The following is a 20,391-nucleotide window of genomic DNA, read 5'->3' as shown; positions in this document are numbered from 1 at the left end:
GACCGGACTGGCCCGTTGGCCTCTGCCACAAGTTTCCTGCCGGAGAAGGCAGCACGGCCACTCACGGCCACTTTGTCTTCAAAGTGAGACTTTTTCCAGAAAGAGAGGATTTTTGGGGGGGGGGGGGGGGGGGGGGGCGTCCAATGTGCAATAAGACGGCAGACGAGCAGTTAGCACCAAAGCCAGTCTGGACTCCGCCTTCCTGTGCCGAGTTTGGTTGTTTGTTTTTCAGAATGGTGTCTATGTCGGATGTGTTATTCTCTAGAATCTTTTTTTTTTTTTTTTAAACATGACTTTTTTTTTTTTTAATGAGAAGTGTGTCTCAGATGTTTCTAGGAACTTGCATTAGTTCTTGTTGAGAACACGCACATTCCTTCCTAATGTACAGCTGTTTTCTTCGAAATGCAGGACTGTTTTTCTTGAAAATCTCCAGCTTTCCCCCCCAACCGAAATACAGTGGTACCTCTACTTACGAAATTAATTTGGTTCTGGAAGAAATATCTGAAGTAGAAAATATTGTAAGTAGAGACGCATTCTCCATGTAAACGCCCTAATCCGTTGCAAGCCCCCCAATATTGAGACATAAATGTTTTACAAAGCATAAAAATGCATGAAAACATGTAACAAATACATGTTACAATTAGATTGTTGCACAATAAATGAGAGTTGTGCATAATGTAAAAAAAATAGAGTAAGGAATAAAAATGATGGCCGTTTACCTTTGAATTGCTGTCCTCATGGCTTTTTGCCCTCTTTGGTTCATGTTGTCTCTCAGACGTGGTTTTTGCCCGGCGTTTTGTAAACAACGGATTTCATAACGTGGCGACTGTCGATACGTAACCAAACGCATCCCCCTTTCATACTTTTCTATTATCTCTTGCTTTGTTTGTACGGACCCAAAAAAACGATTTTCTGCTTTTTTTCTGATCGGAACACCTCATGGCCGAGGGGGGAATGACGAGGACGCCGCGTAGACATATCTATCGCGTGTCTATCTATCCGCACGCATTGACACGTACGGCAGAGGTCCCTCTTAGCCAATGGGAGGCCAGGAAGATGCTAGGCTAGCCAATGGCAGAGCGGCTACGAGTATGTTGCGTTCAGGAAACGGCGGAGCTGCGAGTCGCAGCCCGTCCTGCGAGTATCAGCCCATACTTTTACCTTTCGTATCCTGAAATTTCTTTCGTAACTAGAGGCGATATTTTCCTGCTGCGGCGTTTCGTCACTTGAAAATTTCGTATGAAGAGACGTTCGTAAGTCGAGGTACCGCTGTACAGCTGTGGTTCAGCTGTACTTCCCATCCTCACCAGCAGGCGGCGTGCAGCGTTCCAAACTGCAGTGGCCCCCTTTTGGCACGCTTGGATTAACAGCCCCGGAGGCGGGCCAAAGGTTTCAAATGACGGCAGTCAAACGCGCCACTAGCGACTGTGGCGCCGCCGTCGCGGCGGGGGTAAAGGACCGCCCTCGGCAGACAGCGGGCGCGTCATATGAGGCGACAGCCGTCCGACACCGCCGCCCAAAATAAGTTGACGGGACAGGAAACGTCACAGCAAACATGACATCGCAGCGCATTTGCGTCTGTGACCGCACGCCATAGTGTCCGTGTCAGAGTGTGTGTGTTAGTGTCAAGCCCCGGCCCCTGTGTTAGTGTCAAGCCCCGCCCCCCGGAGAGAGCAGGCACGTCACGTGACCGACAGCCGCGCGGCCAAAATAAGCGGACGGGCGGCCGGGGTCAAATAAATAAGGAAGGCAGGCGGCGGACGACGGCGCTCGGCTTCGCGTCGGGACGGCGGCGCGCACCTGCAGGACGGGGCTGTGGTCGAAGTTGTAGGCGCTGGGTCGGCCCTCCAGCGTGGAGAAGGCCACGTTGCCGCCGGTCAGCGGCGAGATGTCGCTGAAGTCGTCGGTGCAGAGCGCCCGCCGCTCGTCCTCGCCGGTGCGGATGAAGCCGCGGCTGGCCTTGCCGTACGTCTTCTCGCACGAGCCGCTGTAGTACGTGTACGGCGTCCAGGCGCCGTCCTCGCTGCCGCGCTTGTAGATGGCGAAGCTCTCGGGACGGCTGGTGTGGAACTTGAGCCGCACGTAGGTGATGTCAAAGGCCTTGCCTGCGGGGAGAGGCCCGCACGGTCACACGTCACCAGGGAGACGTCGCGCGCAAACGCGTCGCGTCACGCGCAAGGACGCACGCCGACATGCCGCGCACGCTCGACATCATCAAATGCAAACACGGCGAGGCGCTTTGAAAAGATTGCGCGCGTGTCCATTGGGGCTGGCGTGTGTCTTCTGCTACTGTCTTAGTTTGTCCGGTAGTGTGTCTTTGACGCGCGTTGTCTGCGTTTGCGTGTTGGCGCACGAGCGCTCGGGTCTGTTATTGTGTTTGTGTTCCTGTGCGCGCGCATTTGGAGGTGTGCGTTAAGGCCTCAAAAGGCCGATCCGGCGTCAGCCAGCTGCGAGCGACGCTTACCCCCGCCGCGTCGCGCTGGAAAAAAACACGTTAGCGACAGACAGCGACGCTGACCGTTAAGTAGCTTGTGCGCATGCGTGAGATGTAATACGCCTCCATAGCATCGGCGGCGGCAGTCACAATTCCTGGTGGTTCGAAAAAACAACAACCGGAATAAATGGGCCGTCCCTTGCATAGCGCTTTTCTACCTCGGGTACTCAAAGCGCTTCACACTGTAGCGACTGACGACGCAGCGTCAGGAGCGACTTGGGGCTCACAATCTTGCTCAAGGATACTTTGACGTGGTCCCAATGGCCGAGGATTCAACCTACAACCTCCGGGCGGGGGCACGACCACTCGCCCACTGAGCCACGCTGCCCCTAAGAACATGAATATAAAAACGCAAACAATGCATTCTGCTCTATTTTCCGCTCCACGCAACAAAGCCTCCCGCCCTTGACACGCTATCGTGCAATACTTGTCTTGTAGTCCAGGCTTTCCGTGGCTGCCTGTTTATCCGCATTGGTCACTTGCTGTTCTCGCTCACTCCGATTGGCTAGCTAACAGCCAATCAGAGTGAGCAAATGTTAGGACTCAACATACGCTGAAACGCTTCCCGACGAGATCCGCTCTTACGATGGCGTTGGCTACATCGATCCGACGCCGCGTCACGACGCCCGATTGGTCTATCTCGGCCTTTAGTGTCTTTGTGCGCGTTTGAGTGGATGCCTTAATGCGCGCGTCTTGTGTTTGAGTGTGCCAAAATGTGCCATCATCAGCCGCAAAGACGTTGAGATCAAGGGCGGCGGCGGCGGCGGCGGCGGCAACGCGGCCACACGGCAAAGTGACCCTCGTCAGAAGTGCGACACATCATGCCAACGCGGCTTCCTGGCAACGTCCGTCTTAGGACCAAGCGGCGCCGCCAGAGGACGCGCGCGCACACACTCGCGCATACGAGTGCGAGCGTGTGTGTGTGCGTGCGTGCAGAATGTGCTGTGTAAACAGTGGGAGATGGGGGCGTGTGCTCTTCCACGGGGGTCTCAGCCGGGGCCTCGGTGTGGAGAGCAAATAAATGATTGGAGACACAGCAAACACCGCATGCGTTAGTGCGTGTGAGGCCAAAGAATGTGGAAGAATGGCCAAAGGTGTTGAGGCACTTGCTGTGCCCAAACACGCCGCCTCCTCCTCCTCCTCCTCCTCCTCCTCCTCCTCCTCCTCCGCCTCCTCCTCCTATTGTGAGCAGCAGCAGACCCCCACTGAGCGCCCCTCCCCCCTCCCCCCGGGGAGAAGGGGGAGCTACCACCAACAAGACAAGTCCTGACAAGAACTTTGCTTCCTGAGACCGCCCCACCACTCAAAGGGGGGGGGGGGGGACCCCAGCAAGCGAGAGATGAGATGGTTTGGGAAGCAATTTTGGAGTATTTGGCTGCGTTGGCCAACAGCACAAACGCTATGGAGAGAAGTTAAACAAAAAAAAAATAGCATCAAAACAGACTCAAAAGTTGACATCATCTGTCAACAAAATCATCCATTTAGAAAAGTGGTTTGGATTTTCCCCGCTTGTGTGACTGGATGATTGAGCTTCACCTCTTTGTCAGGAAGAAACACAGCAAACGGACAAGTTGCCACTTTGATTCTTCTGTGGTCTTGTAGCAAGGGCCAGAGATGAAAGAATGCACCAAAGCAAGCCTGCGGCGTTTTGCATCCACGTCTCCAAACGTGGCATTCCATCGCTACTCGTTGTTTTGAGGAAGCACAATCACTCAAGTAGGGAGTGCTCATGACGGCGACAATTTGGATTGTTTTGGGCTGCAACGCATCGACGGCCTTTCCGTTCATTTGATTGGCGAATGACAATTTGAGATGCGGTTGCAAGAACGGCACCACTGGAGGAGGAACACGATGACCGTGATGATTGCAATTTTTGGGCCCTCGCATGATCAGGGACTACAGTTTACACGCAGTCCATATGCGGGTTAGGGGCGAAATTCCAAATTCGGAATCATTGGGAACGAGCGGACGGAGGAATGATATTCACAATTTTCCAAAAGCCAAATAAGGGCACGTTGGGCTTATTGTGCGTTTACGTGGCTTTAAAAAGCCCGATACTGCCAATATATGCATTTTTTTTTGACTGACTGCACGCGAACGCAGTCAATGAATCAACTTCCTGCCAGACGACACGCAGCGTCTCCGCTTTCCGCCGGGGAACTTTCTGATAAACATTCCTGGGAGGAGTGCGGGGGGCGGGGGCATAAAACATCCCGATGACCTCACCGCATTCCAAGCAAATCAAAGACCGCTTTGAGCGTCCGCGTGGGCACGCCACGGCGGACGCGGGCGGAGCAAAGGTCAGCTCGGCCATGCGCGCCTCCATCTTGTTAACAGTCCACAATTGTTTGCCACCGATGGAGGCATCGCACGCGCCGACGCAACATGGATGCCGCGCGCGCACAAGCATGAGTCGCGCACGATGGCGCTCACCCTGCCTACGGCATTCTTCGTGGCGGCCATTTTTGTTCAACATTCGACACACACAGGCACCGACAAGTAGCGCGCGCGCACAGGCACCAACTAACAAACAACGCGCACTAACAGCGACGCACACAGGCGCTAACAAGCAACGTACACGCGCACACACAATACATACAAATGTGCAATCGAGTAACGCGAGCTCGCTCGCACGCAATGTGACTTTAATCTACACAACGAGCAAGTTCGGCGCTTGGTTGAGAGGAGATTAAAGAGTCATGTGATGCTTGCAGGTGATAAGCAGCCCTGCGCACGTGTGTGTGAGTGAACATCAGTGTGCTAACTCGAGAGAGGCCCCCCCCCGCCTCCCCCAGCTCACCACCGGGCATCAGCATAGCAGGAATTCAGGAATACATGCCGGTGACCTGGTTATCGTGACCTCAACCCAAAGCTGTCCCCTCCAAAGGCCGAGGTAGACCAATCGGACGTCGGGGAGCGTCGGGGCGCCGCCCGATTGACGTGGCCGACGCCGTCGTAAGATCGGATCTCGTCGGGAAACCTTTCAGCGTGTTGAATCGGCGTCAGAAGTCATGACATTTGCTCACGCCGATTGGCTGTCGGCTAACCAATCAGCGTACGGCGCAAGAACAGGAAGTGAGCGACCAATGCGGGGAAACGGGAAGCCACGGAAAGCCTTGAGAATTTCGCCTTTGCTCACAGTTGGCTGATGTCGGATTGGCCTTACCATGACATGACCGTGACCCCCCCGCCCCTTGAAATATTGGACTAGCAGAAACGTCATAGGGGATCAGTCCAGTCCCATATTGTTTCGAAAAGTTCCTGTCAACCAAATGCGGATGTATGCGTATTTCTCGGCCCTCCTAAAAAAGATGTTGAGCTTTAAGCCGCGCCCACCTGTGACATCACATCAGCAATCGCAAATGAGGAGGTGACGCGTCGGCCGCGTAGCATCAATTTACCCCGTATGCATCTGCTTGTTGTTCTTGGAAATCAAAAAGGGGTTAACCCCGCCCTCTCCTGCCCCGTAAAGAGACCCCGCCCCCACCCCCCGCCAGCTGCTTCTGTCCAAAAATTCCCACACTGCCTTTTCCTCCCATAGGGCAGGAAGTCACTCGAATGACTCGACATTCCTCAAATAACTCACTTAAGCTGCACTCAAAATATGCAAATGAGCTTGGAAAGCAACTTCAGCCACACACACTAAAACACAAGCAGGTGGCGCATGTGGTGGAGCGATCAAGACAGGAAGAAGCACAGACAACTTCCTGTAACATCCTGAAAGTTTTAATGACAACACGTCGCACATTCCACCCGCTAGGGACGCCAGCCAGCACAGGCACACGCAATGAACACAACGCGCACGCGTGCGCAACCGCACTCACGCGCACACGCTCCATTCCTGAGCAACTTTGCCGGCATCACTTCTTAATGTTCACGTTATTCTGCGAGTGAGGATGAAAAGTGATCCAGTTGAGTGGCCTGTGGCCTCTCAGGACCTGTCAGGACCAGTTGGGATCCAGCCGGGGACCAGTGAGGACCGGAGCATGTGCGTGCGTCTTCTAATTAGAACAGCGGAATGCTGGAGGTTGCACTTCAAAGGCGCAAAGAGACAAAGTCTGGTGCACAGACTGTCACGCGGGGCGCCCCCCGCTGACCTCTGACCTCCACTACAGACGCGAGACGTTCAGGTGAACTCAATCATTTGAGTGATGGGAATTGACGTGTGCTATGATGAACATACTGGACATGTGTGGAGGATTGTTTTGGGGTTTTTTTTTTTTAATTGACACACCGGCCAGCTCATTTGGAGGAAAAAAGAATGACTATTCGGCATGAGGGCGGGCTGGGGACGGTTTCATTGGTCCACTGTGACGCCTTTGTTCACTCGATTGGTCGGACGTGACGAGACGACGCCTTCATCAATTGGCGGCTCGAAGCGGCTCGGTCGGTGAAAGTCGCAGCTTTCAAAAGGAGCGGCCGAGAGTCGGCCGCCGCCGCCGCCGCCGCGTGCTCGATCGAAATCCAAACAATTGCGTCGACTTTGGAAAACAACCATCAACAGTTTGGCAAACCGGTCACGGAATCGTCATTGGTTCATTTGGCTTGTCTATTTTCCGCACAGCCAAATTGAACTAATGGATTTGGTTTCTGAATGGAGGGATGAACATTTAAACGTTGTTTTTATAATGCGATTCGTGGATGAATGGACAAAATAGTCAAGGGACGAATCGCCGATTACAATAAAGGTTAGTCTGGGCCCTACTTTTGCACAGTGACTGACCGGCGAGCGGTCCGGGCGTCGTGCGTCTTTTGGCTCCAAGTCGGCGCTCGACAAAGGCGAGGGCCGAGCGGCCGGTGCCAGCCGCTGTTTGGCCGTGTCGACGAGGTTGTTGAAGGTTGTTCCTTAGGCGGCATCTGGAAATTGGCATTTTGGAACTGGCTCAAAATGTCTCGCGGACAAGAGAAACTGTTTGCGGACGTCTGAGGAACGTCTCGGCAAGCTTTTGCACCGTTTAGCCGACCTTGACAAAAAGGCAACATTTGTTCAAATGCTCCAAATGAGACTGGCGAGCTCAGAGCAAAACAGGCTTCGGATCGGACGGAGAAGGTGAGCCGCTTCTGCGAATTGGAGCAGGGCGGCTGAGCTTCCAGATGTTGCGCATCACGTTCCCACGCCCGCAGGAGTCCAATTTGTAACAGCTGCCGGCCGGCCTTCCTTTTTCCCACGCCGGAAGCCTCAGCCGAGCGCTCTCATCAACTACCGGGAGGCAGAAGAATCCCGCTCTTGACGTCACGCCACCCGAGCGGCGACGCCGCCGCGGCAACGCCGGGACGTCCGCCTCCTCCCGAGCCGGCGACGTGAGCGCAGGCCTCGGGAATGCGGCGCTGCGACCGCCCCGCAGAAATAGACGGCTTTTTTTAAACGCCCCGAAAGACGAGAAGGGCGCGCCCACGCAAATAACATCGGGATGGTCGCGGATAACATCGCGCTCGCTCCACCTGGGCCGCACTCGCTCGGGCTCAAAGTTCAGCCTGCGGCAAGGGGGCCAGGAGACAAAGTACAAGTCTACTTTACGCCGTTGCCGCGGAGACGCTCGCGGGAATGTTCCCAAGCAGAACGAGTGGCACACTCTCGCGCGCTAACTTCGTTGGGAGATTTCATGTTTCAGGCATATTTGTGTTTTGCCAGGCACGTTCCCTTGTTCCAACGTATTTACACGGATGTTCAACTTCTAACAGGCTGTGTAACATGCAAACATATGAGGGCAGCAACAAACAATTATTTTAGTAATCAATCAATTGGCCGATTTTTTTTTCTTGTCTTTCCTTTTCCTTTATGCAAAAACAGAACATTATTTCAAATGGACGGTGAAGAAAACGCAGAAAAATACATTCATTAGGATTCAGTTCCTCGCCCGGTACGTAGCATGTCCGAAAATGGTCGTACTTGTTTTCCAAAGCAAAAAGAGATGTTTGCAAATCTCTTGTTGAAAAAAAAAGAAAGAAAAGATAATCAGTCTGCTTTCATGGAGATGACATAAAATGGACAATATTTACAGTTGAGAGGCTGAAGTCGCAATTATTTGGACCATTTTATGTGAGGTTAGGTTGTGCACAAAATGGATCACGTGTGGTCCATCAGCACTGCAGGGGGGCAATTGACTTTTGTTTTTCTCCGAAATGTGAAGCGCATCTCGCTAATTTGCCAAGAGACTCGTTTGCCAATTTCAAGGGATTCGATATCAAGAAGCCGAACAGGCAAACGACGACACGGGGACTGGGAAGCGAAACCAAAGCAACTGGAGGCTGAATGGTCGCTCGCTCGCTCGCTCGCTCGCTAGTTCGCTCGCTCGGTCGCTAGTTCGCTCGGTCGGTCGCTCGGTCGCTAGTTCGCTCGGTCGGTCGCTCGCTCGGTCGCTCGCTCGTCCCCACCGCGTTCCCAGCTCACCAAACGTGTCCCTCTTTGCAAAACGTTTGGACGGGCCTGCTCTAGACCAGGGGTGTCCAAACTGCGGCCCGCCATCCCTTTTTCAGTGGCCCGCTGCTGATGCTAAAAATGACTTTTGACACGGCCCGCAAGGCGAGTAAAGAGGACAAAAAAAAGTGGAGGCGGGCAGTGTGTCCCCCAAAAATTGTTGCCACTACTACGAAAAAATCGGTTTATATACTGTTGAGCGTTTGTGAACGTCCAACGATACAAATAAACTATTTGCGACTAAAAGAACACAATTACAAAATACTGCGATGAATACATATAATTCAATTTTAGAAGCAAACAGTTCCTTCAACGTTCTGCTCCGTATCAAGGTCTGATTTATGAACATATCACATGCGTTAACGGTTTTCAAATTGCTCAGCTTTTTTGCAGGTTGCTCTTGTTTTGCTTCTTAATGTGGAGCTGCTGTTCAATGCAGGGGGGGATCTAGTCAGGTGGGGCACAGGGGCATTGGCCACCCCAAAATCTTGAAAAATCCTAATAAAGGATATCACCTTTACCAGACGGCCGCGATGCAAATTCTCTTGTTATCAAGACATCACTACAAGCGACATGTTCATGTCAAGCTCAGACAAGATGGGAACACACACACAGCATGTGGACATAACGCTAGCATGTTGTCATGTGTTTTCAGACGTTCATGCAGTCTCTAATGTTCACACACACAGACAGACACGCACGTTCCCGGGTTATCATGCGATGCCACGCGTTCACAGCATGACATAAAATGAGGACACACGACAAGGTCGTATGTTCACACGTCACAATGTTTACACGTCGCCATACGTCTACATAACGAGCGAGCATAATAGCATGTCAACGCCCGCGTCCCAAGTATGTCGCGCGGGTGTCAAACTCACGGCCCGGGGGCCGGATCTGGCCCAGCGCATCAATGTATGTGGCCCGCAGAAGCAAATCAGGATGTCAACTTCCTGTAGCAAAATGTTGAAATTGCCCCATGTAATAAATCCCTATGTTGCATTTGCTTCTTCCCAAAATTCTTTCCGGTAACTTGAACATTAGCTTGCGACAAAAACGAGCACGAGGCCCCAAGGATTGTCGCCCCGAGTAGAGTGGCGGCGTGTGCATGAGTGTAGAGGATCACGTACGCTCTGGTCAACATTGCCGCTCTCCTGCCTTTCAGACGTGACGCGGGGTTCTTACCGAGGTGCAGGGTGAGGTTGATGGCGTTGGGGTACTGCACCCCAGCCAGCATGGTCTGACTCTGCCACCAGGTGGTGTCCTGCTGGTTGTTGTAGTCGGTGAGGTAGGCGGCGCCGTGCTGGTTGCGCGGGTCGCGGGCGTCGCAGATGTGGCACGACTTGGTGACCCCGGTGGCCCCCGTCTGGACGCAGTACTCCTCGGGGGGGCTCCCGCACGTGTTGGTGGCCACCACCGTCACGTTGAACGCGGCGTTCACGAACTCCGGCATGCAGCGTTGCGCGCGCCCCTGCTCGTCCGCGCACTCGTCCATGGCGGCGCCGACGCCGACGCCGACGCCGAGCGTCAGGGCGGCCGTCAGAGCGACCAGCGCCAAGGGGGACATCCGCGGGGAAGCAGCCGCCATGTCGGCGCTCCTCGCTCTCCTCCGCTCAGATAGCGACGCCACTCGCGCGGGACCAAAGTGAGCCGAACTCGGCCGACTCGCACCGGCGGGGGGGGGAAGTATGGAGGCAAGAGGAAGTTTCCGGGGACTCGGGAGCGAGTTGCGGGCGAAGACGAAACTTGTTGCGGCGAGCTCAGCGGTTTGTGTGCGCCGCCATGAAGTGCGAGAAGCCGACTACACCCTGGAAGGAAGGAAGGAAGGAAGGAAGGGAGGAAGGAAGGAAGGCAGGAAGGCAGGCAGGCAGGCAGGCAGGCAGGGTCACCGCGCGCATGCGCAACACTCGCCGGAGCTCACTTGCGTCACCCAAAGAAGAAAAAAAAAAAAGAAAGAAGGAAAAGGAAAAGGTGGAGGCGCGCCAACTGCTCCTGCGTGCACTTTGAACCCGTCCGGATACAACCTCAGCATGTTTCCTCAACTTCACGTTGACCTCATTTCGCCTTTCAGTCATTAAAGCTACGACCGACCCGTGAGACGCTAAAATCGCATCCCCACCAACTTCGACCCTTTGTGACTCCGCGGCAATTTAAGAAAAGACTCGATGCTGCTAAGCTCCATAGTGCTAAGATAAGAAATGACGAGCGCTTTGGCTTCACTGTTTGACCCCAAACAAGATTTCTTCTTCCTTGATTCACCCTGACCCCATTTTGCCTTTCAATCATTAGCCACAAACACCAAACTCTTCGGCCCTGTCCAAAGACACGACTGTGTCGTTACTGTGAATGTTAATGCGCGCGTCAATGTTCACACTTTTTAAAAAATCTCAATCCAACAAATGATTATTTAAAATGTTATCTACCTATGAAATCCTTGTATGTTCATATACCATTTGAAGTGCAACAATAGCACCATGCTAAATTTAGAAATATAACAACATAACATAAATGTAACGACTAAGGTGGGCACTCAATGCTGGTGAGCAGTGCGTCGGCCGTCGCTCTGTCTGGGCAGGAATGCTGATTTCAAATGAATTCATCTTCCTCCTCTTCACTTATTTGGTGGTATTGATTTCAATTTATTCCTCTTTCTTTGGACTTGAAATTAAGAGTTATAACTAGTAATAACTAAGTACTGATCTAATTCATTTGTATTATCGAAGGTGAAATTTTGGCGCCCCCTCAAGTCCACGGCCCCCTTAGCGTCAGCCCGTCTCACCGAATGGCGAGCCCGCCCTGCCCTTGAGCAGGCTGAAGGAGCCCCTATCAAGTATTGAGTGCTGCACTTTTCATGTTTATGCTTTTCGATTGGCCAACATTTCTAAAACTCCTTTCTTTGTATGTATTCTAAATTTCTGAGATATTGAATTGTTTTCTTTCTTGTATTCGTTTTCGGTAATAATGATCAAACTTCAAAGTAATAAACACTTGAAATATCCCTGTGGGTGTGGAATGAATGTATACATCACTCGTCTTCCTTTTTGAATGGCACGACTGAAATAAATCAACTTTTTCAAGATATTGAATGATTCATTTTTTTGACAAGCACCCCACAAAGACGAATTTAGATAACAAAACTACAACTGTTGTTTTTATTATTGGAACGTATTACCAAAGACGCGTGACGACGTGCTGTGACGTCGCATGCAGTGTTTGCGTGTGCGTGCTCGACGCGGTTCCCTGAAACCAGAAGAGGACAAAAAGAGAAAGACTGTCGACAGCCACATTGTGCCCCGCGAGCAGAAAATGGACACCAAAAAAATCCGAAACGCCTCGCTCAAACCAAGCTAAATTAGCTTCATTGAGCTAAGTTAGCTTCTTAGCTCGTCTCCTCCCGCGCTCGGCGAAGCCACCGAGACTAGTGTTCGACGACTGAATGCGCACTTTTGTGGACCGTGCCAGCTAAATAAACTAAAGTCGACTTTTGACTGCGAGTCACAATACAGCCAAACACTGGCGACTTTCACTTCCTGATTCAACGAAACGCCGCCACACCGCGTTGCATTGTGGTCACCGTAGGCGGAATCGCGGTACGTCGTCCTGTTAAAGGATCACCGGCCTCGACGACTCGTTTTTGTGTTTGTTTGTTTGTCTGTTTGTTTGTGGGCGACGTGCCTCTTTTGTGTGTCTATATTTGTCTTAACGCGCGAACCACAAGTACGTATTTTTCACGAGAGCATTGTCCATGTCTTGACGACGTCGCCTTCGAGTACAACTCCAACTCCCATCATGCACCCGCGTGACGTCGCTTGTTTCGCAAGGCGAGTGGCTGGCGAGAGGAACCCAGCCGCTTCCGTGTTGTTCTTGTCGGCTACCAGCACCTTTTGACGGCCCCGCGCCGCCATGAGCGAGTCTTTGTGAAGCTCGGACTTCGCTCGACCGCCTCCTCGTCCCGACATGTCGCTGCCGCGCGGCTCCAGGAGGAAGGACAAGCGCATTCTGTCGGCCACCTGCCCGGACCCCAAGTGTCAGGCGAGCCTGTTCTTCCCGGCTCACGGCTCCGTTAGCATCGAGTGCACCGAGTGCGGCCAGCGGCACGAGCAGAAGAACCTGCTCAACGTCCAGGAGGTGACCGATCCCGATGTGGTGCTCCACAACCTGCTCAGGAACGCCCTGCTGGGCGTCGCGGGCGCCCCCAAGAAAGGCACCGAGCTGGTCAAGGTGATGGGGCTGTCCAACTACCACTGCAAGCTGCTCTCGCCGGTCCTGACCCGCTACGGCATGGACAAGCAGAGCGGCAAAGCCAAGCTGCTGAGGGACATGAACCAGGGCGAGACCTTCGACTGCTCGCTGCTGGGCGACCGAGCCTTCCTCATCGAGCCGGACCACGTGTCCACCGCGGGCTACGGCAAGGACCGCTCGGGAAGCCTGCTCTACCTCCACGACACCCTGGACGAGATCAAGCGGGCCAACGGCAACCGGGAGTGTCTCATCCCCGTCCACGTGGACGGAGACGGCCACTGCCTGGTCCACGCTGTGTCGCGGGCGCTGGTGGGCCGCGAGCTGTTCTGGCACGCCCTGCGGGAGAACCTGAAGCAGAACTTTGAGCAGAACCTGGACCGCTACAAGGCCCTGTTCCAGGACTTCATCGACGCCGCCGAGTGGGAGGACATAGTCAACGAGTGCGACCCGCTCTTCGTCCCGCCCGAAGGCGTGCCGCTCGGGCTGCGCAACATCCACATCTTCGGCCTGGCCAACGTCCTGCACCGGCCCATCATCCTGCTGGACTCGCTGAGCGGCATGAGGAGCTCCGGGGATTACTCGGCCACCTTCCTGCCGGGCCTGGTGGCCGAGGAGCGCTGCCGCGCCAAAGACGGCGAGCCCAACAAGCCCATCTGCATCGCCTGGAGCAGCTCCGGGCGCAACCACTACATCCCGCTGGTGGGCGTCAAGAACGCGGCGCTGCCCCGGCTGCCGGCCCACTTGCTCCCCAAGGCCTGGGGGGTCCCGCAGCAGCTCATCCGGAAGTACATCAAGCCGGAGGCGGACGGCGGCTGCGTGATCGGCGGCGACCGCAGCCTGCGGGACAAGTACGTCATGCGGCTGGTGGGCGCCATGGAGGAAGTCTTCATGGAGAAGCACGGCATCCACCCGGCGCTGGTGGCCGACATGCACCAGTGGGTCTACCGGCGCACCGGCGTCATCGGCATCCAGCCCGAGGAGGTGACCGAGGCGGCCAAGAAGTCGGTGGCGGAGAACCGCCTGCACCGCTGCCTGCTCTGCGGCGCCCTCTCGGAGCTCCACGTGCCGGCCGACTGGCTGGTGCCGGGCGGGAAGCTCCACGGCCTGGCCAAGTCCACGCACGGCCAGCTGCGGCCCGACAAGAACTACAGCTTCCCGCTCAACAACGTGGTGTGCTCCTACGACCCGCAGAGCGACGCCCTCCTGCCCGACTACAAGCTCAGCACGCTCGACACGTGCAACTGGTGCCGCGGCACCTCGGTGCGCCGCGTCCGGGGCGACGGCCTGGTGCTCTACCTGGACGGCGACCGGACCGACGCGCGCTCGCAGGGCGGCAAGTGCGGCTGCGGCTTCAAGCACTTCTGGGAGGGCAAGGAGTACGACAACCTCCCGGAGGCCTTCCCCATCACGCTGGAGTGGGGCGGCCGGGCGGTCCGGGAGACGGTGCACTGGTTCCAGTACGAGGGCGACCCGGCGCTCAACAGCAACGTGTACGACGTGGCCACCAAGCTGGTCACCAAGCACTTCCCGGGCGAGTTCGGCAGCGAGATCCTGGTGCAGAAGGTGGTCGACACCATCCTGCGCCACACGGCCAAGAGGAACCCGGACGAGTACGAGCCCGTGGCGGTGGACGGCGCCCACGCCCGCGGCCGGGGCCTCGCCGCCCCTGCGGAGGGCGCGTCGTCGCCGCCGTCGGCCGACCCGCCCGCCAAGATCATTCTGACGGGGCCGAAAGCCAAGACGCTCCACAAGGAGGAGCTGACCATGAGCCGGGCCGAGCGCGACCTCCAGCAGAGCATCAGCGAGCGGGCCTCGGTCTCGCAGCGCCGCGGCGAGGGCGCCAAGCCCGCCGACAAGCCCGCCGACGAGCCCGACCCCACCGAGCGCTCCCCGGGGACCCCCGCGCCCTCCTCTGCGCCGGCCACCCCCAGCAAGTCCTCGGCGGCCCCGTCGGGCGGGGACAAGAAGATCCGCGTGAGCGCCGGTGACGGACGGACGTCCACGCTGACCCTGGGGCCCCGCGCGTCCTACTCGGACCTTTGCGACAGCATCGCCGAGCGCTTCGGGGTGGCGCCCGGCCGCCTGTGCATCCGCTACGGCTTCCCCCCCCGGGAGTTGCCGCCGCCGGCCGTCGGCCGCGAGAAGGAGCCGGTGGCGCTGCGGCACGGCGACCGGGTCACGCTGGAGATCCTGAGGGGCGCCGAGGAGGAGGCCCCGCCCGCTCCTGAGCCGCCGGCGGAGAACGAGGACGCCGCCGCCGCCGCCGCCGCGTCGGCCGCCGTGAACGAGCGTGACGTTCAGGACGGCATCGACCTTGAGATGTCCTCGCTGTGTCTGTTGGCCACCTTGATGGGTAAGCGTGCTGTGTGCCTTTCAAAATGAGAGCGATTCATTGGGTTGATTATTGACCCGGCGACATTACAGACAGCGCCAACACCTTTTGGTCGGTACAATGGCTTTGCTCAGTTTGCCCGCCCGCCCGCCCGCGCGCCTGCGTGTGCGTTTGCTGACTCGGGCATCTGGACGCCAGCCGTGTCAAAGGTCGCTGCTGCGCTGTGAAAAACTCACGAGCCTCCCGACTGGGGCTGCAACTCACAATTGTTTTAGTCATCGATGAATCATTGGATCATTTGTTCGATTAATGGGCGAATCGCATTCGTTTCCGGCCTTTTCTTCAAAACGGGCCATCGTTTCGAATCGACGGTGTAGAAAGTGCACCAACACACAGGAATGAGGATTCAGAGAACCGGCCAAAATTCTTTTCCAAAGTAAAAGCAACTTCTTTTTGAAAAGGCACCGAGGTAATCAGACGTCTTTTTGATCATCAATGACTTGCCGACACGGGTGAAAACGTCCCTTCTGCCAAAACATGTCAGGAGCCCAAACCTCCAGGCGACTTGAGTTTTTGACCATTGAAATGTGCTCAGCAAAGGTCGGCGCTAAAACGCGCTTTGACCGACCGGCGCACTTTGAACTGGGGAAGAAACGTTGACTTGGCCCGGTCGCTAGCGGGCGCAAAGCTAACCGCGTGTGATGCCGTTGCAGGCGAGGACGTGTGGTCGTACGCCAAGAAGCTGCCGCACTTGTTCCAGCGGGGCGGCGTCTTCTACAACATTGTCAAGAAGGACGTGGGTACGTAACGCCGCTTCCGTCGGCACGGCGCGGTCCGGTGCGCTAAGCCCTTAGCGCCTTCCGATGTCATCCATTTCATGTTTGAATGGGAAACGTTTCACATCGTAAGGCGGGATGGCGACTTGTACCCCGAATCGCCAAAATCTGCAGAGTAATTCGGGCCTCCTGCGCCGATTTCCAATTGCCAACAGTGAAGATGTTGACACCCGAATGCCACAAGATGGTGCTAAAGCAACATAGCGGAGCCCTCGCAAATTGCAAAAATACACGACTATTGCTCAGTGTCATTGGAATTGTGGCGGGGGGGGGGTTGAAACGTGCAAATAAGTCAACGATAGGGATGGTTACCCAAAAAGTGAGGGATCAAGAATGAAATGCTGCAAATTAGCAGTCCCCCCAAAATCTGCGCGAATAGTAACAAATGACCAAGATGCGGAAAAAGCTCGGCTTTTGGCTGCAGCATGACCGGCCTGCCTTTGTGCGTGTTTAGGCCTGATGAACGGGAAGCACTGTACGCTGCCGCACCTGACGGGTCGCACCTTCGTCTACAATGCGGCGGAGGCCCGCGTGGAGCTGTGCGCGGACGCCGCCGGACACTTTGAGGTGTGCGGCGACGTGGAGGAGCGCGTCAAGGAGGCGCTGGCGCGGCTGCGCTCGGACGCCTCCGTGGGGGGCAGCAGGGAGGGCAGCCCGTCCCGCGCCCTGCGGCCGGGCGCCCTGCGGCCGGGCGCCCTGCGGCCAGGCGCCGGCGGCGCCGTGCGCAAGAAGGAGCAGCTGCACGCCGTCCAGGCCTTCCAAGGAAAGGGCCACTCGCTGGGCAGCCGCGGCGCCTCCCCGCCGCCCATCGCGCGCCAGCACAGCGCCGCCGCGGACCTCAGCGCCGCCGCCGCCGCCGCCGCCCACGGATTGGCCCCCGACCCGGCCCGCGTCCTCGAGGGCGCCGGCCGCGAGCCGGTGCGCGTGGCGCCGGGCTTCGTGACGGTGAAGGACAGCCGCGGCCCGGACCCCGCCCTCATGGAGCAGCAGCGCCGCAAACTGCAGGAAATGGTTTCCTCCATCCAGGCCTCGGTGGAGCGACACCTGCGCCGGCGGCCCGCGCCCGGCGGGGGGCCGGAGGACGTGGACGAGATGGAGAGCCAGGACGGCGAGCGGGCCGAACCCATGGACCACTCCTGATCTCGGCCCGGGCCGAGCCGCCCGCTGCGGCTGGAGAGCGCCGCCTTGCCGAGGCAAACTTGCCGCCGAGCAAGCGGGCTTCCCGACCTTTGGATCGCCGGCGCGCCACTTACCCGGCTGCGTTTGCGTGCCGTACGATTGGCGCGCGTTTGACGGAGCGAGATATGCAAGAAGCCTGTGCGACCGACAAGTTTGCCCGCGTGAGTTGTGCTGACGAGATGTGTCGAGTGCACTTTGGCGCCACGCGACTGAGATTTAGCAGATTGCGCGCCCAACGTGTGGAAGAAGACGCACGTGACATAAGTTGCGCCCGCAAGATTCACTTGCGACCTGTGCATCTGGTGGGCGCAACTTAGGAGGTCACACTTGCCGCATGCAAAATTGTGCCAGTGAGAAAGGGCGACTTCCGAAGTGTGTGCCTCTCAACCGCGCCCAAGCGTAGGCGCAATTCTGAACGTCTTTCACGCCTCGCGCACGCGACTTGGGAAGCTTGGAGGACGAGGACGAGATGGAGAGCAAGGTCTCCTGCAGGCGAAGGAGCCGCTTCGGTCGCCGTTTGTCTTTCTTGTTTTTGCCGCATGACGACAGCCGATCGCGGCGCAGCGGGGGCGGAGCTCGGGACCGCCGCGCCCGTCCGCGCCGGCCGAGTCCTGCTTTTGGAAGACAACCTTGCGCTCAAGTGCGCTTGCGCCGCCGTCACGCAAACGCTCCGTTTTCACTGCCGTCGCCCCCGACGACTAGACGAGGCCACTCTTGGGATTACGTGCCACTTGCTATCGGAAGGACCGCGGAACAAGGGCGCCCTCGCGTTTTATTCTTTTGCGCAATCAAGTCGGAGCACATGTACAAAACGTGTAACTCGCACAGGCGACATTGGTGAGACGCACGTGCCTTGCGCACCTCGTGAGCGCGACTTACTCTTTTGCAGACGCACTTTAGGAATTTTGGGCCGCAATTTTCAAAGTCGCATGCGCCCGATAAGGGAAGTTGCGCGGTCGCTCGACGTTAGCGGCCGGACGCATAAAGTGCCCGCGTGGGGGGCGACTCGGTAAGTGGCGCACATGACTGATTTAACTTGCACATCGGCTTTTGTCGCCACATGTTGTAAGTCGCGTGCACGCCTTACCTATCTCGCAACTGGCATTCCCGGAGCTTAAATTTCCCATGCGAGTTAACTCGGGAAGTTACGCGCACGCCTTCCTGCCGTAAGCTCGGCACACCTTCCGCATCTCCTAAAGTCATCTTACTAAATGGCACGTCAGTCGTGCCATCGCTTCCAATCTTTCGTGCGCGGCACATCAGTGCGGGTGGCACGCATGCTTTTGGTAGGTAGCTTGCCAGCGCAAATGAGTAAGTGGCACGTGCGCTTCCTGTATCTCGTCCGTGCAACTTTGTGAGCCTTCCAGATGTTACATTTCAAAGGGGTCGCACACTCGCTTTGCATAACTCGCAAGTGCAACTTGGGCAGTCGCATAGCAATCTTCAAATGGATACCTAAATTGTGTGAAAAACTTAGTAAGTCACACACGCTTTGTGTGTCCCGCGAGTGCGACGTAGGAAGTCGCACGCGTGCCGTAATAATCTCCAATTTTATGTGTAACTAAATTGAACTGATGAGATTGGTCACGCAGACGAAAGGGTCAACGTGGTTCGCGCGGTCACCCGGCTTCCGTACTCTTGCGCGTGCGTTTTGTTTCCGCCCAACGCTGTCGCTCCACTTTACTCCAGCGCCGACAAGAGAAGAAGAAAAGTCGCTCGGGCGTCAGGCTGCACGTTGGCGAGCGACGTCGTCGTCGTCGCCGGCGTGGGCCAAGCCGGCCGGCGAGCGTGGCGACCCCTGCTTCAAAAATGCCTTTTGTTTGCAGCAGCGAGTCATTGGCTGAGGTCTCGGGCGGCCTCGTCGTCTTTCCTTCCTTCCTTCCTTCCTTCCTTCCTTCCTTCCTTCCTTCCTTCCTTCCTTCCTTCCTTCCTTCCTTCCTTCCTTCGTGCCGCTCGAGTCTGGTCGCTTGCGTTATTTGTAAATATTTCATGAGGCTCTCGTGCAAATGTTGCTCAAAGTGAAGAAGACACAAAGTCACCACCGAATGGAAGGAAAGCTTGGAATGAGTTTGGTTTGTTTGTTCAGCAACTTTGCCCAAAATAAAGGACAACTACGTCCAAGAGAAAAGGGACGAGTGTTGGGAAGGAATCCAGTTTGAATTTGGAGAGCGCTTTTCTCTCATGCAACAAGTGAAGCGCCGACAGGCAAAGTCGAGCAGCTCATCCTTTTGCTCTTTGCACGCGTGATGAATTGACAATAAATCACTGGCATTCTTCTTCTTCTCCTCGTCAATCTGCTTCTTTTTGCAAACGGCTCAATAGTACACGGACGAGTACTTCTTGTGTAAAGAACAACTGTTCGCCCTAAGTACAAGTACTGAAGCTGGAGTCCGCGTTTAGAAATGACTTCAGTCGTTTGCTTCTCAATTCTTTTCATTGCGACCCCCCAGCAAGAAAACATTTTGTGCCGCCGCCGCCACTAAAGATAGAGTCGTTTGCACATCTAAAATGGTTTTCGACGACGAAATCAACCCAAGCGTATTTTTTCGAGAATATGTTCCCAGCAGGCCCAATAGTTGAAAGACAGCATTCTGATTCGTGTTGGCATTGTGATTGATATGTGAATATGAACTACGCGGCAAGATCTAGCCATCTCAGAGGCCGGCCACTTCATCATTTCTGTCGGCAGAAAATGCCACCACTCTCACGACTGAGGGGCTCAGGTAACGACCAATCACGGCTCAGCTTCAGAAAACAGCTGCGTGCGTGCGTGCGTGCGTGCGTGCGTGCGTGCGTGCGTGCGTGCGTGCGTGCGTGCGTGGGGGCGGGCGCCACTACCACCTACTGTTGCTGATATGCAATTGCACTTTATTTTCCTATCGCAAAAGGG

General features: G+C 55.9%; 2 protein-coding genes across 2 annotated transcripts in view; one reads left to right on the top strand and one right to left on the bottom strand.

Annotated features, from left to right (window-relative positions):
* Window positions 1-11,248, bottom strand: part of lamc1 (laminin, gamma 1) — a 33,916-nt gene extending 22,668 nt beyond the window's left edge. Inside the window, exons 1-2 of the mRNA XM_086044229.1 lie at window positions 10,098-11,248; window positions 1,801-2,105 (exon numbers count right to left, since the gene is read on the bottom strand). Coding sequence (XP_085900355.1) covers window positions 1,801-2,105; window positions 10,098-10,500 — 708 coding nt within the window. The 5' untranslated portion in view covers window positions 10,501-11,248. The remainder of the gene's footprint in view (window positions 1-1,800; window positions 2,106-10,097) is intronic.
* An 871-nt stretch (window positions 11,249-12,119) lies between these two features.
* vcpip1 (valosin containing protein (p97)/p47 complex interacting protein 1) lies at window positions 12,120-19,777 on the top strand. Its single transcript, XM_086044230.1, has 3 exons — window positions 12,120-15,507; window positions 16,200-16,286; window positions 16,777-19,777. Exons 1-3 carry the CDS (start codon window positions 12,870-12,872, stop codon window positions 17,460-17,462), a joined length of 3,411 nt encoding a protein of 1,136 aa, XP_085900356.1. The 5' UTR covers window positions 12,120-12,869; the 3' UTR covers window positions 17,463-19,777.
* The last annotated feature ends 614 nt before the right edge of the window (window positions 19,778-20,391 follow it).

Source organism: Filicampus tigris, chromosome 10, assembly GCF_054856515.1.
Source record: "Filicampus tigris isolate MCC_2025a chromosome 10, RoL_Ftig_1.0, whole genome shotgun sequence".
Lineage (NCBI taxonomy): Eukaryota > Metazoa > Chordata > Actinopteri > Syngnathiformes > Syngnathidae > Filicampus > Filicampus tigris.
The sequence above is the reverse complement of the archived record's forward strand: the minus strand, read 5'-3'. Positions and strand labels throughout refer to the sequence as shown.

Coding starts and splice junctions, on each gene's coding strand:
- vcpip1 (XM_086044230.1), top strand. CDS start 12,870: ATGTCGCTGCCGCGCGGCTCCAGGAGGAAGGACAAGCGCATTCTGTCG. Junction 15,508..16,199: donor TCTGTTGGCCACCTTGATGG/GTAAGCGTGCTG, acceptor ATGCCGTTGCAG/GCGAGGACGTGTGGTCGTAC. Junction 16,287..16,776: donor CATTGTCAAGAAGGACGTGG/GTACGTAACGCC, acceptor GTGCGTGTTTAG/GCCTGATGAACGGGAAGCAC.